The following is a 22,932-nucleotide window of genomic DNA, read 5'->3' on the forward strand; positions in this document are numbered from 1 at the left end:
CTTGGCCAAGAAAGAAAAAAACAGAAACACAGATGGGGCTGGCAAGCTATGGCCTGTGGGCCAATACTGGACTGACACATGTTTTTGTCAAGAGAGTTTTACTGGAACACAGCCATGCCCATTTGTTTATGTACTGTCTATTGTTGCTTTTGTCTGTAACTGCAGAGTAAAATAGTTGTGACGGAGACTGAATGACCCACAAAGTTTAAAACACAATCTGACCCTTTACAGAAAAGGTTTGTTGACTTCTGACTTCTACTAAGAAATTCTTTAAGGCAATTAGTATTACTATTTCTGAACAGTAAGAAAATGATTTCTACATCTAAAGGTATATTCTTTATCCTACTCATCTACAGTAGCAGAAGATGCCATGTTGAGATGAAGCTAAAATAAAAATCTAGGCTGAAATTGTGTTCTTTCTTATCAGGCGGGAATCTCAAGCACAAGTGTAAAAGGTGAAAATGGCTCTGATAACTCTCAAGCTGATGCTGGTCAATGAAGGGGCCCCCAACAGATAAACATAAAAATCTGTTGAGATACGTAAGAACACAGTACAAGATACAGTCATCAAAACAGTAATCACTTACGCTGTATGTGAATGAGCTGCTTTGGCATCTTGAATTCCCCAGGATATATAGACTCATAGTAAGCGATGTTACTTTCTGCTTCTGGGACTGGTATAACCATGTTATCCCTCTTCTCGCCATACACCTGCTGTGCTGAAATAGCCCGCTGAAGATGGTGTTCCTAGAAAGAGGGAGAAACAGGTACATTTACACATTAAAAAACGAGCAATCAGAACATACAGCCTTATGAAGAAGTTTCTTATTCATTTATTTTTAAAGTAGAGGGATTTTTAGTAGCCTTGTAAGGATGCTAACAATATAGCTGTGGTGAAAAGATTTTGAGTATAAACAAGAAGATCTGGTTAGATATACTGTGTATTTCAATTTAAGAAAAGGCACTACACTGAAACTGAGGATTAAATTATATAAGATTAAAAAAAAGGCTGACCAAAGCTGTTAAAGTTTGCACTTTGCAGATAAATTTTTTTTTTTAAAGGGGTAAAACATTTGAACTTATTGTATGAAGAAAGCAGGCTATGTATAAAAAATATTTTATGGATTATAATCACTTATTCATACAGTGCTTCAGAAGAAGGGTACAGATTATTTTCCCCATTTTTAGTTGATGAAACTGACACAGATTCAAACCTGGTCTTCTGTCCCAAGGAATACCCTTTCTTATGAATTTCCAGAGCCCTTTCTGGACAGTAGAAAAGTACAGGGACTGAAAGCACAGGCTGCAGGGTCTGTGACTCCTGGCAAGACACGTCATTCCTCTAAATCTGTTTCCTCCAGTAAAAGAAAAATCAAATCTTACAGGGTTGGTTGGGAAGATTTAAGTAATATAAATGTGCATTAGATGTTCAGTATAATGCCTGGCGCCTGACAGGTGCTCAAAATGAGCTTCGGTTGAGTTGCCACACAGGAAGATTTTTTTACCAGCTGCCATAAAAGTACCTGTTCTCACCCACCCCTATCATCACTGAATTTTGGTAAACATTTCATTAAATTAAAACTAGTTTTAAAAATACTAGTTTTTAAAATATTTATATACCAGTTCAGGGATGAAAAACATTCCAACAGTATGAAGACAAAAAATGTCCGTCTCCATCAGTAGCCTCTGGTAATTTTATGTATACGTAGATTTCAATTCACAGCTAGGAGTTTTCTGAGCGACCTGACATCCCCTGACATATCCCCTTGACATATCCTGGAGATTTTTCCATACTGATACTTTTACTATAATTTGTGCAACAGCAGAAGTGCATTTCACTCTGTGGATGTGGAATACACACTCCATTAGTTACTTAACCAGACACTAATAGATAGAGAAAAAAACAAAACCAAACCTGGAAACCACCTAAATGTCTATCCTTCTCCCTGAATGCTGCAAAACCCAACCCTGTACTATGATATATAGGAGATACCTATGTGGGCCCATGAGAGCCTCTGTAGGACAAGGAGAGATGCAAGTGCTCAGAGGGTACATGAGGTGACACCACCTATTCTGACCACTCTGTGTAGGAATCCTTAACATCTCTCTTCAATTTTAAAATCACCCATCTTGTTATTTTAGGTTAATTTCTTTACAGTGAGTTTTTCTTCCCTTAAGTGGCTTTTTCACTTAAGTGTTGCCATTTGCTCACTTTCAAAAGGCCTGCTTTCCCTTTTCTCATTGATGTTTAAATAGGTGGATTATTTTCCTTTTCAATATTAAGGAAATTAGCCCCTGCGTAATAAAACTGACAAATATTTACCTGAAGTTTGACTGGTCGTTTTAATTTTTTTCCTTGAAAGAAAGTTTCACTAGTCAAATTTATTAACCTTTTCCTTGATGACTCTGTTATCCTTAATAACAGGTATAAATCATACAGTTGCAAACACTGGTATGTAAACAAAACCTTTCCTTTTTATAATGCATTTAATCTCTGATTCTTGTGGCTCTTGGGAGCTGGTGGAAGCAGTGTGCAGGGGGCAAGAGGGGGGACTGGGAACAGGCTATGGTCCCAGTGCACTGGCCCTGGAAGCCTGAGACGCAGGTGGGGAGCTGGCCACAGGCGTGCCCTTTCCCTCTCAGATACCCTCTCACGGCAAGAACAATTTTGTGACCCGTGCCCCCTCTACTTACACCAAACTCAAGGAGGGAGTGAGGGAGCAAGGCGCGTTACTCTTAATTTGCACTTTGTTCTTAATCAGTTAGCACGTCTCTGTGTAGGTGAACATGTGAGAGATAGTTGACCTATTTTTTGTGTGTAAGGAGAAAGAGCAAGCCACTATCCTAATGTCTAGCATAAAATCATCTATTTCCCTTAATGACTAAAAATGTCCCTTTATAACTTCCTCTTGCATTTGAGAGTATTTCCAAGCTCTTCCTCCTTATTCTATTCAAATGCCTCCTATGTCACTATTTAACGTGTTTTTTAAAAGCGCAGCCTCAGACTATTTATTACTAATGCTTTTTAAACACTAAATTCACTCCTCGCAATTCTTTGTCAAAAATTTCCAGGCTATTTATTTTTCTAGATGAACCACAATGACATTTACTTTCTCAGCATGAGACGGGACCACTAAGGCCTTCAGATGTTTTGCAGTGTGGTGGTGAAGAACAGGATTTGTATCAGGAGTGCTCTGGACTTGTATGTCGGCTCCATGGTCTACCAGTTCTAGGATGTTGGGGCTTGGGACAAGATAGTTATACCAGCAAGTTTTATTACCTCTAAGTGTACACGGTGTATCTATCATAGGGGACTGTGGTCAAGATAAATGCCTGAGACACACTAATGTACCTTTCACTACTAGAGAAGTTGAAGAGTTTCCCATATGCTTGTTAATATTTATATTCTCCCTAGTGTTAACAGCTTTCTGTAGAAAGACTTCTCCTGATGTTCATATCCATTTTTCTATAATTGTGAAATCAAATTTTTGTTTCTCAATATTATAGTAAATACTTACTGCTTTTAAAAAAACTTACACATGGTTTTTGTTTTATAAAATATTTGACACAATTTCCTCATGCTTCCCTAGTGGCTCAAGTGGTAAAGAATCCACCTGCAATGCGGAAGACCTGGGTCTGATCCCTGGGATGTGAAGATCCCCTGGAGATCTTCCTCATAAGGAACTTCATAAGGACTCAAGGTATGTGTAATATACAACAAATAGATTATGGTTTTCTAAGCCTGAAAAACTTCAATAACTGGGATGTGACTATAACTTTAAACTTTCCTATTTACTGTCACCCTGTGTATGTACAAGGACTTGAGGATTGAAGGGGGCCACACACAGGTGCCAGTGTAGCCAGAGTGTGGTGAGGGGGCACACAGGTTGGTCAGCATCAAATCATGCAGAGTCATGGGCATGTTAAGAATTTATCCTTGTACTAAGAGCAATAGTGTCTGAAGGGTTTTCAGTTCAGTTCAGTTCAGTCGCTCAGTCGTGTCCAACTCTGAGACCCCATGGATTGCAGCACACCAGGCCTCCCTGTCCATCACCGTCTCCCGGAGTTCACTCAAACTCACGTCCATCGAGTCAGTGATGTCTTCCAGCCATCTCATCCTCTATTGTCCCCTTCTCCTCCTGCCCCAAATCCCTCCCAGCATCAGAGTCTTTTCCAATGAGTCAACTCTTCGCATGAGGTGGCCAAAGTACTGGACTTTCAGCTTTAGCATCATTCCTTCCAAAGAAATCCCAGGGCTGATCTCCTTCAGAATGGACTGGTTGGATCTCCTTGCAGTCCAAGGGACTCTCAAGAGTCTTCTCCAACACCACAGTCCAAAAGCATCAATTCTTCGGCGCTCAGCTTTCTTCACAGTCCAACTCTCGCATCCATACATGACCACTGGAAAAACCATAGTCTTGACTAAATGGACCTTTGTTGGCAAAGTAATGTCTCTGCTTTTCAATATGCTATCTAGGTTGGTCATAACTTTTCTTCCAAGGAGTAAACGTCTTTTAATTTCATGGCTGCAGTCACCATCTGAAGGGTTTTAGCTCTTATCTAAAAAAATAGATCAATTTCTATAAAGCAGAATATGTGCAGCCTTTAAGTGGTTTAGAGTTAATAGTTCAGTCGTTCAGTTGTGTCTGACTCTTTGCAACCCCATGAACTGTAGCACACCAGGCCTCCCTGTCCATCACCAACTCCAGGAGTTTACTCAAACGCATGTCCATTGAGTCAGTGATGCCATTCAACCATCTCACCCTCTGTCGTCCCCTTCTCCTCCTGCCTTCAATCTTTCCCAGCATCAGGGTCTTTTCCCATGAGGGCAGGTCTTTGCATCAGGTGGCCAAAGTATTGGAGTTTCAGCTTCAGCATCAGTCCTTCCAATGAATATTCAGGATTGATTCCTTTAGGATGGGCTGGTTGGACCTCCTTGCAGTCCAAGAGACTCTCAAAAGTCTTCTCCAACACCACAGTTCAAAAGCTTCAATTCTTCGGCGCTCAGCTTTCTCTATAGTCCAACTCTCACATCCATACATGACCACTGGAAAAACCATAGCCTTGACTAGACAGACCTTTGTTGGCAAAGTAATGTCTCTGCTTTTTAATGTGCTGTCTAGGTTGGTCATAACTTTTCTTCCAAGGAGTAAGCGTCTTTTAATTTCATGGCTGCAGTCACCATCTGCAGTGATTTTGGAGCCCCCCAAAAATAAAGTCTGACACTGTTTCCACTGTTTTCCCATCTATTTGCCATGAAGTGATGAGACTGGATACCATGATCTTGGTTTTCTGAATGTTGAGTTTTAAGCCAACTTTTTCACGCTCCTCTTTCACTTTCATCAGGAGGCTCTTTAGTTCTTAGCTTTCTGCCATAAGGATGGTGTCATCTGCATATCTGAGGTTATTGATATTTCTCCCGGGAATCTTGATTCCAGCTTGTGCTTCATTAAGCTCAGCGTGTCTCATGATGTACTCTGCATGTAAGATAAATAAGCAGGGTGACAATATTCCTTTTCCTATTTGGAACCAGTCTGTTGTTCCATGTCCAGTTCTAACTGTTGCTTCCTGACCTGCATACAGATTTCTCAAGAGGCAGGTCAGGTGGTCTGGTATTCCCATCTCTTTAAGTATTTTCCACAGTTTATTGTGATCCACACAGTCAAAGGCTTCGGCATAGTCAATAAAGCAGAAATAGATGTTTTTCTGGAACTCTCTTGCTTTTTTGATGATCCAGTGGATTTGATCTCTGGTTCCTCTGCCTTTTCTAAATCCAGCTTGAACAACTGGAAGTTCAGGGTTCATGTACTGTTGAAGCCTGGTTTTAAGAATTTTGAGCATTACTGTACTAGCGTGTGAGATGAGTACAATTGTGGTATCGTTTGAGCATTCTTTGGCATTGCCTTTCTTTGGGATTGGAATGAAAACTGACCTTTTCCAGTCCTGTGGCCACTGCTGAATTACCCAAATTTGCTAGCATATTGAGTCCAGCACTTTCACAGCATCATCTTTTAGGAATTTAAAGAGCTCAACTGGAATTCCATCACCTCCACTAGCTTTGAGAGTAATATTTAATGAGATGGAAAAATCCATCAACTTATTAAGTAAAAAGAGATCTGAAAATTGTATGTTCAGGATATTTGTCTTTAATCTTTTTTAAAAGAAAAAGACATAATTGAATGTACACAACTATAGTAAAAAGTTTCCAAGTAGCTGAGCACAATCCTCTCTACACTCTTTTATCCGTCTACCTGCTGTGTCTTCCGCGGGCTTTACTGTCCTCTGATGTCACATATTTGGCTTGTTTGCTGGTGTCACCACTTCCTTCCCATCCCAAACTAATCATCATGAGGGCAGGGATTTTTGTCTATTTTGTTCACTGCTGAACAGCCACCCCAAAATAGTGCCAGGCACAATGCACGGTGCTTAAATATGTACTGGATAAATAAATATGTATGTAGGTATCTGAATATACATAAACACAAAGAGCACAAAGGTGCTAGCATGCACACATTCCCGTCAAATTTCAAAGTATGTACACCAGTTAACAGATCACCTCCAGGTGATACAATTTTGAAACACTTCTATAATTTTATTTTCCTTATTTTCTAAAATTCTGTTTTAGTTCTTTTTGACACACACAAAAAAATTGAGTACATCTCACTACATGGTTTTCTAAAACAAACGTAATTTCTAAAAGATACAATTTATTTAGTTCAGCAAAACCCTTCCCATTTAAGTCAAGTTTAGTTCAAGAGTAAAAATTATACTTGCAGGCAAAGAAAGTTATTCTTAAAACCCCAAACTATATATACTTATTTCTAAGGGGAAAAAAAACACTAAATTATATTAAAGTAACACTTCAATTTTAAGTTAAAGTGAAATTTTTGCTTTGAGTAGGAAGATGTATTAAAATAGTGAAGTCAAGCAGCACACGAGATAAATTAGAATAAGATGAGCTGTGAATCCAATAATTACAAATTGAATGCTCTTACTAAATATCTAAGATGATCCTATCCTAAATTACAATTATATAAAAAGTCAGATGTTCCCAGAAGATAGTATCTATCAAATGAAACTTTTAAATACATCTACCTGCAGCACTGAGTAAGCCAGCCTGTCCCAACTGTGTTCACTGGAATACTTAATTTCAGATTATCAACAGGTAGTCTAATAAAGAGTCTGACAGTTTAAAAAAGAGAGAGAGACAGAACACTGGATTTTTAAACTCTAGGAATGAAAGTTTTAAACACGCTAACATAAACTGGTTGCTCATGAGGGAGGGTTCAGTCCTACCAAATTTACGACCACAGAATCATTGTTTCAGAATCTATTAATAGTTCATGAAGAGCTTCTACAGTACAGAGTGGGAAATGCTGGTTCAGGACAACAACTAGAAATGTAGAGCCGAACAGCAGGGCTGGAGTCTGCTCATTAATTTAGTGTGTACTTACTAAGTGCCAACTGTGTGCTTGGCCTGAGAACACAGTGGTAAATAAAACAGACATGGTTCCCGACATTGTAGTAGGGATGACAGACAGTCATAAAACAGTCCTAGGAAAAACTGCAAAGTGTTATAAGTGCTATGAAGGAAAAGTACAGTGAGTTATGGGAAATATAAGATAGGGATTTCAAGGAGAGTATCATTTTCACTAGCGAAAAGTGACATGTAAGCCAAAATCTGTAAGAACAGGAGTTAAGAGATCATTTTAAGAAAAGGAAATAGCTGTGTTTGAAGACCATTTACTAGTCTGGCACCTTAGGAGGTGCCTGAAACTTTAATACAAAGTTTCTTTATATTAAAGAATATTTTACATATTAGGCTCAGTTTCAGAGTTAATCACCAAAGCACCAAGAACAATTGCAATTTTTCATGAAATAACAGAGGCACGCCTCTCAAATCTGATCTTACAGGGAAAAAAGTAAATACAATTAAATAATCTAAAGAACTTTTTAATATTCAATCTTATATAAAATGGAATCAGATGAATTGTAACTTATGATTAAGCGCGCTACTTTAAAAGTTTCTCACACTGCCAAGTAATTATAGATAACATTTTCTATCTATAGCAATGTGAACAATGAAAAGGAGGATCAGAAAAGACTGAAAAATAATCTTTGTGTCTCCATGAACCCTGCAATCGTGGGCTCCAAATATCCACTTCTGTTACCTCTGCTCACCGAGGGCATTGGAAGAGTGTGGGACTTCCTCCCAAGTCCAGCAGGTCACTCTGCTACTTATTTTTTATTTATTTGTAATATGTAATATATATATTTTTTCTTATCCATCTTTCCCCTCTAACAATTCATGTTTTTTTCTTTTACTTCCTTTGTTATTTTTGCTTACCCCTAGAAGATTTTTGCCTTTTCAGGTGGCTTTTAATAGTCTTTTGATAAATGCATTGGCAATACAGGCATATCACATATTTGAGGCATCAGAAATACCATTTTCATTGAGTCAGCTGAGAGTGACAGTGGCTATCGCAGATAAGATCCACCGGAAGGGAAGCACTATAGTGTGTCTGCAACATCCGTTCTGTGCTTTGTTCACCGGGATGGACCACCATTCACCAGGTTTCACCCTATGCCCCTCAAATTTCCTCTTGTTCTTCAAAACCTGGTTTAAAAGGACCTTTCTTCTGCCTCCTGGAGTACTACACTCTCTACCTAAGAAATTGTGCTGTAATCATTTATTCATTTACACACTGATGTCCAAAACGTGAGCTGCTTAGATAGATGCTAGTCTAACAATCTTTACATTTTTTCCTTTAAAAGATGTATTCTCTTGTAGTATTGGGGGCCTCAATTCTTTAAAGAATGAGAACTAAATTATCTTTGTAATTTACTTAGCATCTAGAACTATATTTTGCTTTACTGCAGGCACTCATATTTTATAAAATATTACAGAAAAATGAAGATAAGTCTAAATTGGAAAAGGTATTTCTATCTGCTCTATAGGAAGTTCTAATAAATATTACCAAGCCAAAAACAATTATTCAAGGTTATACTGTGCAAATTCCTATGCAAAGATTTAATTATATTCATTATTTATTTAAGCAAATAATGGCTTTAACAGTTAGCCGTAACAATTAAGACCACATTTATACCTTTTAGATTACTGAATTAAAAACAGCTTATTAAAAACAACAGTATTGTGTAAGACTCCTTATGGGGAAATAAGTGATGACTCATTTTTAAGAAGCCACTTAAGAAGTTTAAACCCCTGATTATTTATGCATGGAGAGCCAGGCCTTTTTGCTACCGGAGAGCTGAATCACTTTCTCTCCTGTCTCCTAGTGACATTTTGAAGAACCAGCTAGCAATGCCTAGGGCTCCAGCAGGGGCTCCCAGGTCCTGCATCCAAACACCCAGTTCCTGCCTGGCTCATTACAGCCTCCTGACTGATTTCTCTTCTACTTTCGTCTGTCTTCATGGGAATAAACAAACTAATAGTTAAAAAATAGGTAAGTCAGGCCATGCCATACTTACATCAAAATAGTCCAATTATTCCCCACCCTCACTCAGAAAGAGTCAAAGTTCTTAAAACTGCTTACAAGGTCCAGTAGGATTGGCATTCCCCTTTCCTTGCTGCTCTCGGGCATTATGCTCCTCTTCACTCACTCTGCTCTCGTCAAACTGGATTCCTTACTCTTTGTCAAACTTATAAGAAATTGGCTTGCTTCCTCAATTTCAACTCCTGATTCAAAAGTCCCCTTTGTAGACAATTCTTTACCAGCTCTCCCACTCTGCACCCTCCAGAATGGCTATAACCGAAAAGGCTGACAACATAGTACAATCATAAGGATGAGGAACAACTTCAACTGCACACATGATCAGTGAGAAAAAGGGGCACCAGATCTCATGAAACAAAACACACACATTCCACATGGCTCAGCCATCCCACTCCGAGGTATTCACCCAGGAGAAATGAAAACAAGACCACAAAAAGACCTGAATCAGAATTTCATGGGTTTTATTCACAATAGCCTCAAAATGGAAACAGCCCAAGTATATCCATCCTCAGGAGGACTGGTGCACAAACTGTGGTTTAGTAACACAACAGAGGACCACCCAGCAACAAAGAGGAATAAACCACATACCCACAACTCGAGTAAGTTTCAAAAACACTAGGGTGAAGGGAAATAGCTTTGCACAAGACTCCATACTCTTAGTCCATTTATGTGATGTTTAAAAACAAGCAAAATTAATCTTTGGTATGAAGAAAACAAAAACAAAAAACCTAGTAACTGCTTCTGACGCGTGGAGGCAAGGATTGAATGGGGAAGGGAATGAAAGAGCTTTCTGTGATGATGGTAAGGCTCCATGTCTTCATGGGGGTTGGGTTATACAACCATGAGAATTTGTTACAATCCAGCTAACATACACTAAGTATTTGTGAATTTCTTTTCATGTAAATTTTACCTCAAAAGAAAAAAAAAGTCAATAAATACTGAACTCTAATGAATGATATGTATGCTGAAATATTTAGGGACACGTGCACTGATGCCTGTAATTGACTTCAAAATGCCTTAAAAGATAAGAAGGACTGACAGACGGAGAGATAGCGAGTAGAGTAAAATGTTAATGGTGGAATCCAGCTACTGGGAATATGGGTGGTCACTATAAAATTCTTGAAACCTCACTGTATGTTTGAAATTTTTCATGATAAAATGTTACAAAAGTATGGAATCTCTTCCCTCTCCCCTCAATCCTACTGTATTCCCCGGCTCTGCTGTATTTTCCTGGATAGCACCTTAGACTACTGAATTTACTTATTGTTTTATTCATTATCTGTCTCTTCTTCCCAGAATATAAGGCCCCCAAAGGTAGGAATTTTTTGCTTTGTTTACCCCAAATCCAGAATTGTGCCTAACACATACAAGTAAACAGTAAATATTTGTTGAATAAATGAGCCAGTGAAATTACACCAGTTATTTAATGTCCACAAACTGTTCTGGTTTGAGACAGGTTATTTCATTAAAAAAAAAAATTAAATTTCATGAAAGCAAAAACATAAAAAAGACAAATGCACTTTGCTTTTGTACTTAGAATACTCAGGATAAACAGTTAAAATAGCTGAAGACAGATTAGACTATTTAGCTGAAGACAGATTAGACTATTTGGCAAGAAAAAGAGCAGTTCGATACTTACATTTTCTACAAGAAATGAATGGTAAAAGATTCTCAGTCTATATTACTCTCTGCTTCTCCCAACTACTGTACTGAAATTAGTTTTACTTAGATAATGAAACAGTAAAAGAAGACCTTTGCTGAGGTACAAGTGAAACACTCCAGTCTTGTTATTTCTCTTCAGTGTGAAGTATCTGTCAATTTAGTACTTCCCTTATCCCTTATTTGTACCCCTGATATCCCTTTATGGACGCAGGCTGTCAGTAGTGTCCTTGTTACAAGCAGGCCTACCTGATGCAGTGTTTGGTCATGTGAAAGGGAAGGGACTGAAATTAGTCTCTTTCTACTCTCATAAAGGTTACAATCTCATCAGAATGTTCCCCTAAATACTAAATTTTAAAAAGCTCAAAAGGCTCTGGGTTTTGTGTCAAACTTTATGCTGAGGATTTCTATACCTCCAATGCACCCCCAGAGAACCAGTAATCTGCTGTTATTTAATATCTTTTTATCACACATTCAAGTAAAATACAAAGATTAGCACCCTAAAACAACAGTACTGAATAAACTGAACATCCAGTTTAAACTGATCTAAAACGAAACATGCTTATTTAACCTAATACAAGCAGACGCCATACCAAGGCTTGGTCCTTAGCCCTTTACATACTCACTCCTGCAACTTCATCCACAATCACGGCTTTAATTACCATTTTTATGCTGATGACAAATTCAGAATCTTCCTCTTTAGCCCATATTTCTGTTGAACATTAGGCACATGTATAAAGACCTCTTATTACAAGTTCACTGATATATCCCATGTAACATCAGCCCCTCACCTGCCAACTCTCCAAATCTGTCCCTCCTCATGTACTATCAATTTCTGTGAATCACACCATCATACATCCAGTCACCCAGGAAGTCTTTATTTTTCCAGCTCCCTTTTGCTATCTATGTCCCTGTTTTCAAATCAGGCACCAGATCCTATCAATTTCTTCTTCATCTTATGCCTAGAAGTCTTTTTTTTTTTTTTTGACCTTGGAGGCTCTTCTCTCCCAGGAGCCCTGGGTGGGAGGGGCAGTGATTATTATTATTTTTTTAATTTTAAACTTGACAAAATTCTATTAGTTTTGCCAAATATCGAAATGAATCTTCCACAGGTATACATGTGTTCTCTATCCTGAACCCTCCTCCCTCCTCATACCATCCCTCTGGGTCGTCCCAGTGCACCAGCCCCAAGCATCCAGTATCGTGCATCGAACCTGGACTGGCAACTTGTTTCATACATGATATTATACATGTTTCAATGCCATTCTCCCAAATCTTCCCACCCTCACCCTCTCCAACAGAGTCCATAAGACTGTTCTATACATCAGTGTCTCTTTTGCTGTCTCATACACAGGGTTATTGTTACCATCTTTCTAAATTCCATATATATGCATTAGTACACTGTATTGGTGTTTTTCTTTCTGGCTTACTTCACTCTGTATAATAGGCTCGTTTCATCCACCTCATTAGAACTGATTCAAATGTATTCTTTTTAATGGCTGAGTAATACTCCATTGTGTTTATGTACCACAGCTTTCTTATCCATTCATCTGCTGATGGGCATCTAGGTTGCTTCCATGTCCTGGCTATTATAAACAGTGCTGCGATGAACATTGGGGTACACGTGTCTCTTTCCCTTCTAGTTTCCTCAGTGTGTATGCCCAGCAGTGGGATTGCTGGGTCATAAGGCAGTCCTATTTCCAGTTTTTTAAGTAATCTCCACACTGTTCTCCATAGTGGCTGTACTAGTTTGCATTCCCACCAACAGTGTAAGAGGGTTCCCTTTTCTCCACACCCTCTCCAGCATTTATTGCTTGTAGACTTTTGGATCGCAGCCATTCTGACTGGTGTGAAATGGTACCTCATAGTGGTTTTGATTTGCATTTCTCTGATAATGAGTGATGTTGAACATCTTTTCATGTGTTTGTTAGCCATCTGTATGTCTTCTCTGGAGAAATGTCCATTTAGTTCTTTGGCCCATTTTTTAGTGCTTTCTCATCCCACTGTCACAGCCAGGCTGCAGTCAGCCTTCTTATTCCAGCATCATACTACTGTCCACGTCCCTCTGTGGCTATTGCCAGTGGTCTTTCTAAAAGAGGAACAGGGCTTCCCTGGCTGTCCACACTTTCACACTTAATCATTGGCTTTCTGTTGCCTTTACGATCTTGGCAAGGCAAATGGAGTCCTTTATGACTGAGCTCTAGCTAATTTTGCCAGTCTAACACCTTACCACATTCTACCCTGAATGTCCACATTCCAGCCACAGGGAGTGTCTAACAGAACTTTCCAATTACACCTATATGGGACACCCCGCACCCCATCTTTCAGTTCAGTTCAGGTGCTCAGTTGTGTCCGACTCTGTGACCCCATGGACTGCAGCAAGCTGGGCTTCCCTGTCCATCACCACCCCTGTCTTTAAGTCCACCCAAATCTATCATTTCTTCATAATTCTACTAGGATATCTCTCTTTTAGAGAGTCTTTGAAAACAGGTATATGACACTATCACGACGGTAACATACAAAAGAGGTACAGGTGATTTTCTAAATATCTATTCAATTAAGATGTTTATTGGAAACCAAACAACTCTGAATCCAGAAAAAAATTTCCTGACAGGAGTTTCAGCCCTAAGCTACCTGCCTCACATATACCAGAAAGGAAGGGCATAGCAGGCAGGAAAGCACACCAAGACCAAGACCAAGACCAAGGTCAGGAAGAAGATACTCCACTCTCAAAAGGACGTAGGTTCCCCAAATTGCTTATTAGCTGCAAGGGAAAAGTAGCAACCACACAGTGGGGAAACCAGGCCACACCCTGACTGGACGACCAGAATGAACAGCACCAACGAGAGGCAAACAGTATTAAATGCCTCCAGAGGTGATACGTGAGAATACAGCATCCCTTATACAATGTGCTAGCAACACCTGAATCTAATGGAGAACACAACACCTATCTAATAGAGAAAATATCAGACAAACCCAAAATGGGATCACCCTATTAAAAAAAAAAATCAAAGGGACTCTAATCTTCAAAAATGTCTACATCACAAAAGGTGAAACACTTGTTAAAATATTTAAGGGTAAAGAGCCATGATATAAGCAACTAACCTCAAAAAAATCTGTGTGTGTGTGTTTGGGGAAAAAATTTTGTGTGTCGGAGTGGGTGGGTGTGTGGGTGTGTGTGGGTGTGGGTGTGTATCTGTATGTGTGTGTATGTAAGACAGAAAGGGTGTGTGGAAAAACAGACAAAGCAAATGAGACACAATGTTAACAATAAGTGTACATGGATGTACTCCTCTTTTTCTTGCAACTTTGCTCTAACTTTGAACTCCTTTCCAAATACAGCTGATCCCTGAACAATTTGGGGGTCAGGAGCATCAATCCAATTCTCCATCAACTGAAAATCCAGATATAACTTTGAGAAAAAAAAATCATTGAAAAAAAAATTTTTTTAATTAAAAAGAAAAGAAAATTAGAGTATAACTTTACAGTGGGCCCCCTGCATCCGGGGTTCTGCATCCATGGATTCAACTAACCACCGATCTATAGTGGTGTCATATTTATAGAAAAAAATTCACATATGAGTAGACTCGTACAGTTCAAACCTAAGCTGTTCCCGGGTCAACTATAATAACTGCTTCCTTTAAACTAAGAGCAAAAGGAAATTGGGTAGGGGGGCTGGGAAGTAGACTCTATAAGCAAGAGTAAGAGATGTTAAGTTCTTCCAGAACTGCTGCCAAGTACCTGCATGAACTCCTAAGTCAGTGACAACGGGACAAGCCTCAGAGTACGATCTTCTGAATAATGGTTCTACGGACATAACTAGGTGTTACATGATTAAACAGTTTGCTAATAGACAGTGATAGACAAGGCTAACAGTTTCTTCACTGTTAGAGAAGAATTCGAGAAGGATTCTCAGTGGTTTCACATTTGCCAAAATGCACCATGATTTTCCAAATGAATAAATCCAGCAGTCAACATTTCCTAACTACGCACTGACTGTTGTTAGTGTGATTTATTAAATGTTTGGTGGGACCAAGTTTTTACTTCTCAGTAATAAAAAGGTAAATATTAAAATAATGTTACAAGGTTTAACTGGGGTATACAAAAACAAAGTCTTCTACAATAATGGATTTCATCAGTTTGGGGAAATATAGCCTCCTGGTTCCAGTGTTCAACTCATAGTGAGTTGGTTTTTCACTAAGTTTATTTTTAAAAAGGAGGGCTGTGTTAAGACTACGAAATCTCTGGCAACAGAGCTCCCTTTTACAGACAGTAATACAGATGAGGGATTGGCACATTGTTCCCTGAGGGGCAAATCTGGCCTCACCACCTGTTTTTGTAAATGGTTTATTAGAACACAGTCGAACTGGGTCATTTACATATCACCCATGGCTGCTTTTGTTCAACAATAGCAGAGTGGGTGTGACAGAGATTGTAAGGCCTGAGAAGCCTAAAATATTTACTATCTGGCTGGTTATGAAAAGTTTGCAGATTCTTGATCTGTGCTGTTTAATTTTTGAGATGCAGCAGTCTGGTGGATCACTGGCACACACAAAGCTTACTCTACCATTTACATGGTGAAAATGACAGAAGAGGGAAGTTCATTAAAAATTAGACCCCAAATCAGATACTTAATCTTCATTCTGAAAGCATATTATTTTCCTTTTCTATATAATTGCTTTATAGTGTTGTGTTAGTTTCTGCTGGACTATAACATGCTCTAAGTATGCATATATCCCTGCCCTCTTAAGCTCCCCCACCTTCCCATCTCACCGCTCTAGGTCCGAGCTCCATGTGCTGCACAGCAGCGCCCCACTGGCAGTCTGTTTTATGCCTGGTGAAAGGCGCATGTTAACGCTACTCTCAATTCACCCCGACCCCTCACCCTCACCCTCGCCGCCACCCCACCATGCCCACACATCTTCTCTGCTTCTGTGCTTCTACTGCCCTGTACACAGGCTCATCCGTACCATTTTTCCAGATTTCATATAATATTAATACACAATATTTGTTCTTCTCTGACTTATGAAGGCATATTACCATATCAATTAACACCTATTTCATAGGTAAAGTGAGGCTCAGTAAGGAAAATCACTTGCTCAAAATAGTGGAAGTAGGATTTGGACTGAGGTCTGACTCCAGAACCCCATGGTCTTTCTACTGTAGTTTAATTCCTCCTTGTTGTCTTGCCTTTCCCATGAATGACTGAGTTCTGGCTGGTACTCAGGGGAGGACTCAGAATACTAACAGAGAAGCAGAAAGGACTTTAATCAGCTGAAGAAATGAGTGACAGCATCATGGGGGCTAGGATTATTCGGAAGCTACAACTGGGTAAGTCAAGGAAGGGGAAGGTGAAGTCGCTCAGTCGTGTCCGACTCTCTGCGACCCCGTGGACTGTAGCCTACCAGGCTTCTCCGTCCATGGGATTCTCTAGGCAAGAATACTGGAGTGGTTTACCATTTCCTTCTCTAGGGGATCTTCCCAACCCAGGGATCGAACCCAGGTCTCCCGCATTGGAGGCAGACACTTTAACCTCTGAGCCAAGTCAAGGAAGGAAGGGCACATTTCCTCACTTCTCTTACTCTTCCAAGTCCTGTGCTAGATGAAAGCTTATCTAGTGACTTAACTACTGACAACACCCAGGCACCTGAATATGCAGGATGGAGCCTCTGCCTCCTTGCGCAGCTCACTACTCTTCATCATGCGCAGGTGCAGAGGCTCACAGCAAAGGGGAAAGTGTACTCTTCTCTAAGAAGTACTGCATTATCTTGTTGAATGGGCAACAGAAAAACATTACAATCTGTTACTTCTTCCCCTGGACTTTCAACACTTTGTTTACCTTTGACACTCCATTTACCAAATGTGGAGCCAAAATAATCTTCCTATAGAAATAATTAGTATTATGAGTTTCCCTCAAAGAAAGCAATAGACTTTCAATTAAAAGCAAATTATAAAGGGACCCATTTGGCTTTAGAAGTACTGCATTTAGGTACTATCATTTAATCTACTATAAAATAGTCAGAGAACAGATATCAAATGACTTACCACTCCAAGGGGGCTAAGGACTCTGTGTGATAAACTAATAAGGCTGAAAAAGAGCCACAAACTCAGATTACATTTGACCATCCCCTGTTCTATCAAAAACAACAGGTTTATCTATTGTACTTTCCTACCAGTAAATGTTGCAACCAAGACTTGGCTGTTGATACATTGCTTTTATTAATACTTTTATCCCATCAAAAATTTTAAATTTTAAATAGCCTCAGACATAGAAGACAAACTTATGGTTACCAAATGGGACAGTGGGGAGGGGAGAGGCAAATTAGGACTTTGGGACTAACATATACACACTACTATGTATACACAGTAAGGTCCTACTGTATACAAGAGGGAATTATATACAATATCTTACATAATCTTTAATGGAAAAGAACCTGAAAAAGAATGAGTGTGTGTGTGTGTGTGTGTATAAACAATCACTTTGCAATATACCTGAAACTAATATAAATGTAAATTAACTATACTTCAATTTTTTTAAATGGTTAAAAAAACACATATATATAAAACTTTAGGGTTTGTATGAATGCATTTTTAAGGTAACAGGAAAATACTATAACACGGTTAGTTTGGGAAGAAGTGATAGTACATACATTGTACTTATTCACTTATGACCAAACCTAAAAATAATCTTAAAAAATTTTCTTCCTTTTCTTAAATAAAATCAAGTCTCTTGGTTTTACTAAAGCCATAAAACTCCCATGTAATTTCTGCAGTTATGCCTTCTGGAGTGGCTAAAAAGAAGGATCTCTGATAATCTTAAAACGTTCTTATTTATGTTTGTTTAAAAAAACACATTGTTTATTTCCCTCACTTACACTCACTCTTTAAGAAACAAACACACTGATAGAGAAAAATAAACATTTCATAATTTCAAATCATTCTAATTAATCTGTTATTTGATGCCATAAAATATCAATATTTTCTTATATGAAATGTACTGTACAGAAAAATAAACTCTGACTTTATTGGAATAGCCTGTTGGGCTCCCCTGGCAGTTCAGTTCCCTGCACTCAGTGCTTTCACTGCCTGGCGCGGGGAGGTGGGCTGGGGTGCGGTGGGGTGGCACTCTAGCTCAGCCCCTGGTCGGGGAACTGTGATCCTATAAGCCAAGCAGCGTGGCCAAAAAAAGAAAGATACTCCATCAGATAAAAAGACATACTATTTAACAGCACACATTTTTATATGTCAGAAGCTGGATTAGGATTCCAATTCTCAGTTCAGTTGCTCAGTCATATCCCACTCTTTGCGACCCCGTGGACAAATACAGCACGCCAAGCTTCCCTGTCCATCACCAACTCCCAGAGCTTGCTCAAACTCATGTCCATTGAGTCAGTGATGCCATCCAACCAGCTTATCCTCTGTCTTCCCCTTCTCCTCCTGCCTTCAATCTTTCTCAGCATCAGGGTCTTTTCCAGTGAGTCAGTTCTTCGCATCAGGTAGCCAAAATATTGCAGTTTCAGCATCAGATGTTCCAATGAATATTCAGGACTGATTTTCTTTAGGATGGACTGGTTTGATCTGCTTGTGGCTTAACATCTCTAAATCCTAATTTCCTTACTAGTGAAATGAGGTAACTGCCATTACAAGCATAAAATAAGAAATGCAGGTAAATCTCTTAGTACAATACCCAGCTCACTTACTATATTAGCTCACTGTAATATAAATAATGAAACAAATTTAACCCTTTTTCCTACTAATAAAGGGCAGAAGAAGCTACCTAATTTACCAGATTGCACTGAGGATTAAATGAAGTTATAACCATAAAGCTCTGGGGCATTATTACTATATCAGGCTAATTATAATAATTTAAATTACTAAATTTCCTTCGCAGGAAAGTTATGACCAACCTAGACAGCATATTAAAAAGCAGAGACATTACTTTGTCAACAAGGGTCCGTCTAGTCAAGGTTATGTTTTTTCCAGTAGTCATGTATGGATGTGAGAGTTGGACTATAAAGAAAGCTGAGCGTCAAAGAACTGAAACTTTTGAACTCCAACTGGGGTTGGAGAAGACTCTTGAGAGTCCCTTGGACTGCAAGGAGATCCAACCAGTCCATCCTAAAGGAAATCAGTCCTGAATATTTATTGGAAGGACTGATGCTGAAGCTGAAATTCCAATTCTCTGGCCACCTGATGTGAAGAACCAACTCATTGGAAAAGACCCCGGTGCTGGGAAAGATTGAAGGCGGGAGAAGAAGGGGACGACAGAGGATGAGATGGTTGGATGGCATCACAGACTCAATGCACATGAGTTTGGGTAAACTCTGGAGTTGGTGATGGACAGGGAGGCCTGGCGTGCTGCAGTCCATGGGGTTGCAAAGAGTTGGACACGACTGAGCGACTGAACTGAACTGAAATTATTAATAGAAATTGTTTATTGTAGCTATATATATGAATCAGTAACTTAATACGACTAACTCAAAAATTTACTCTGTGTTTTCTTGAAAGAAATCCTTTCTCCCACTAATCCTACAAAAAAAAAAAAAAAACATTTCAAACCTCCAGTTAATTTTTTTTTGGGGGCCACACCAAGAGGTTTGTGAGATATCTTAGTTCCCTGACCATGGATGGAACCCAGGTCCCCTGCTGTGGAAGCTCGGAATCTTAACTGCTGGACCACCAGGGAAGTCCCATCCAGGTAATTTTTCCTGGTAGACTGTCACTGCTGACAAAACAATCCTAACCTCTGAAGATAATGAAATCTCACCTGAGGACTTAAGGACTTTATACAACAAATTTAGGTACCACACTACAGTAACCATAGGCAGTCACTTTTTCAGCTTTTACAAAACAATGAGATCTCTCCACACACAAAAGAAAAAATGCATTGTAGTCTATAAGGAAGCCTCATTCTCACAAGTAAAATCAATGTAATTCATTTCAAAGATTACCTATACTACCCACTTTGTCCCACAATGGATATGAAATAAACTCCCTGGACATTTAAAATCTTTTAATACTACCTGAAACAAATCTCTTTCTTTTTCCTACTGAAATGAAAGAAAAATACTTAACCACTTTTATTCAAGGAGGAAGGATACATGGTTGCAAATCTTGAACATACTTAACAGCACTTTCAGGTCTAATCTTAACACAATTATTACCGCTTTCACTGGTAAGTAAGAGAAAGTATATTCCTTCTTGGCAGAGGTCTTTAGGTATTACACAAGTTCTCATTATTTCATAGCAGAAAGAAATGAACTAACTAAATACAGCTTCCAGAGAATATTTAAGACAAATTCCTACAAAAGTAAGTAAACCATGCTAAAAAAGTTTGTATCACTTCAGGAGTTATATTAAAATTGGTCAGAATGAAAGGTTGATTCCTCTGCACATAAACAAGAATAAGCAATGTACTTTCATGACCTCAACTTCAAAGAAGCAAACTGTGGCAGACACATAGGTAGTCATTTTTTTTTTTTTTAACTTTATAAAAGGCAAAAAGTTGGCTTAAAACTCAACATTCAGAAAACTAAGATCATGGCATCTGGTCCCATCACTTCATGGCAAACAGATGGGGAAACAGTGAAAGACTATTTTTTTGGGCTCCAAAATCACTGCAGATGGTGACTGCAGCCATGAAATTAAAAGACACTTGCTCCTTGGAAGAAAAGCTATGACAAACCTAGACAGCACATTAAAAAGCAGAGACATTACTTTGCCAACAAAGGTCCGTCTAGTCAAAGCTATGGTTTGTCCAGTAGTCATGTATGGATGTGAGAGATGGACTGTAAAGAAGGTGGAGTGCTGAATAATTGAAGCTTCTGAACTGTCGTGTTGGGGAAGACTCTTGAGAGTCCCTTGGACTGCAAAGAGATCAAACCAGTCAATCCTAAAGGAAATCAATCCTGAATATTCATTGGAAAGACTGATGCTGAAGCTAAAACTCCAATACTTTGGCCACCTGATGCAAAGAACCAACTGGTTGGAAAAGACCCTGATGCTGGGAAAGACTGAAGGTGGGAGGAGAAGGGGACGGCAGAGGATGAGATGGTTGGATGGTATCACCGACAAGACAGACAAGAGTTCGAGTAGGCTCCAGCAGTTGGTGATGGAGAGGTAAGCCTGGTGTGCTGCAGTCCAAAGAGTCGGACACGACTGACCAACTGAACTGAAAAAAGGCAAATTAACTTGCCAGTAGTAAATGGCACCAGAGGACCGGTGTGCACCTGAAATTAATTAGGAATTTGTTTATTTCAATCAGAGCATGACAAGCAAAACATGCCTTCTAGTGAGATATTTGTATTATAATTTGATGAATATGGTCAGAATGCAAAACTTCCTTTTTAAAAGAGTGAAGGACAGACTAGACCTTACACTCAGAAAAGATACAACAGGGCCAGCTGGAGTTACAGCTTTGTCTTCACAAATGTCTTCTAAACATGGAGCCAGTGAGCTGCCAAAAATGCAGGGAGTTATAGGACGTAATCTGTAATACATATCCTTTTATTTTCAAAGATGACCACCGAACGTGTAACAGCCTTTAGTTTTGGACATCAAGTCGTTTCTGGCTGCCTTCCGAGGTACACAGTATGATCATGCTTTCTGGCCCTCCTGTACGTGCTGGGGCTAGGTGACTAATTCTGGCTATTGAGTTGTGAGTCAAAGTGACTTACGCTACTTCTGGTCCAGAGTATTTAACTACTGGTGGAGGATGCAAATTTTTCACAGCACTCCTCCCACTTGTCACCCTGTTTAAGATGTCTGTGCACTAGCCTGGTTCCCCAGCTGACCCGTGACAAAATGGGACACAAAAAAGAACTAAACTTTGAAGCTGTTTGTATACCCATCATAACCTGGGTATCCTGACTGACGTACACTGGTCTCAAAAGTGGGCTACTGTTATAACATAAAGACTAAAATATGTGCCATTAGCTTGGGAGTCAGGAAGCAGGGAAACTTCTCAGACACTGGAAAGGTGGTGCTCCTTAGTAAACAGTACAAATATTTGGTAAAAGTCAAGTTATCATAGCTTGCAAAGCAGATCATTTAATTAATAAGCCTGTTCTAGGCTTTCCTGATGGCTCAGTGGTTATGAATCTGCCTGCCAATGAAGAAGATGGGGTTTTTTTCCCTCTGGGCCAGGAAGATCCCCTGGAGAAGGAAATGGCAATCCACTTCAGTATTCCTGCCTGGGAAATCCCATGGACAGAAGAGCCTGGTGGGCCACAATCCATGGGGTGACAAAAGAGTTGGACTTGACTTAGCAGTTAAACAACAACTCTAGGGAAAGAGGTTAAAAAACCTGGACGTTAAAATGGTGAGTTGGTTACTCTGGGTTTGGTATTACACTAAACAAATAAATTAAAAAACCTGACCAGTTTGTAAGGAGGAATCAAAGAGAAGAGACCAAAATTTTGAGAAATTGCAGTGTTTGAAGACTGCTTCTCAACTTAAACAGTAAATCAAAAAATCAAGAGAAGGCCTTTGATTAACAAAAAGAGGGTAAGGTTCAAAGCAAGGTATGGCCCTGACGTGTGAAAAAAGTGTTAGTCGCTCAGCTGTGTCCAACTGTTTGCAATCCCACGGACTGTAGCCTGCCAGACTCCTCTGTCCAGGGAATTCTCTAGATACCCACAGTTAAAACATGAATGGATTAGAGTCTCAGAGCAGAGACCTAGTTAAAACTGGAAACACAGGCAGTGCTTTCAGTTGAACAAAATGCTCAGAGGAGAAAGACAGAGACAGACACTAAGGATGT

The 22,932-nt window shown here is 39.3% G+C and overlaps 1 protein-coding gene across 4 annotated transcripts in view; it reads right to left on the minus strand.

Annotated features, from left to right (window-relative positions):
- EPC1 (enhancer of polycomb homolog 1) overlaps positions 1–22,932 on the minus strand; it is a 97,623-nt gene that overhangs the window by 26,275 nt on the left and 48,416 nt on the right. For all 4 annotated transcript variants that reach the window (XM_070381886.1, XM_070381885.1, XM_005891929.2 and 1 more), the window contains one exon: positions 588–747. In XM_070381886.1, coding sequence (XP_070237987.1) covers positions 588–747 — 160 coding nt within the window. The remainder of the gene's footprint in view (positions 1–587; positions 748–22,932) is intronic.

This window comes from Bos mutus, chromosome 13, assembly GCF_027580195.1.
Source record: "Bos mutus isolate GX-2022 chromosome 13, NWIPB_WYAK_1.1, whole genome shotgun sequence".
NCBI lineage: Eukaryota > Metazoa > Chordata > Mammalia > Artiodactyla > Bovidae > Bos > Bos mutus.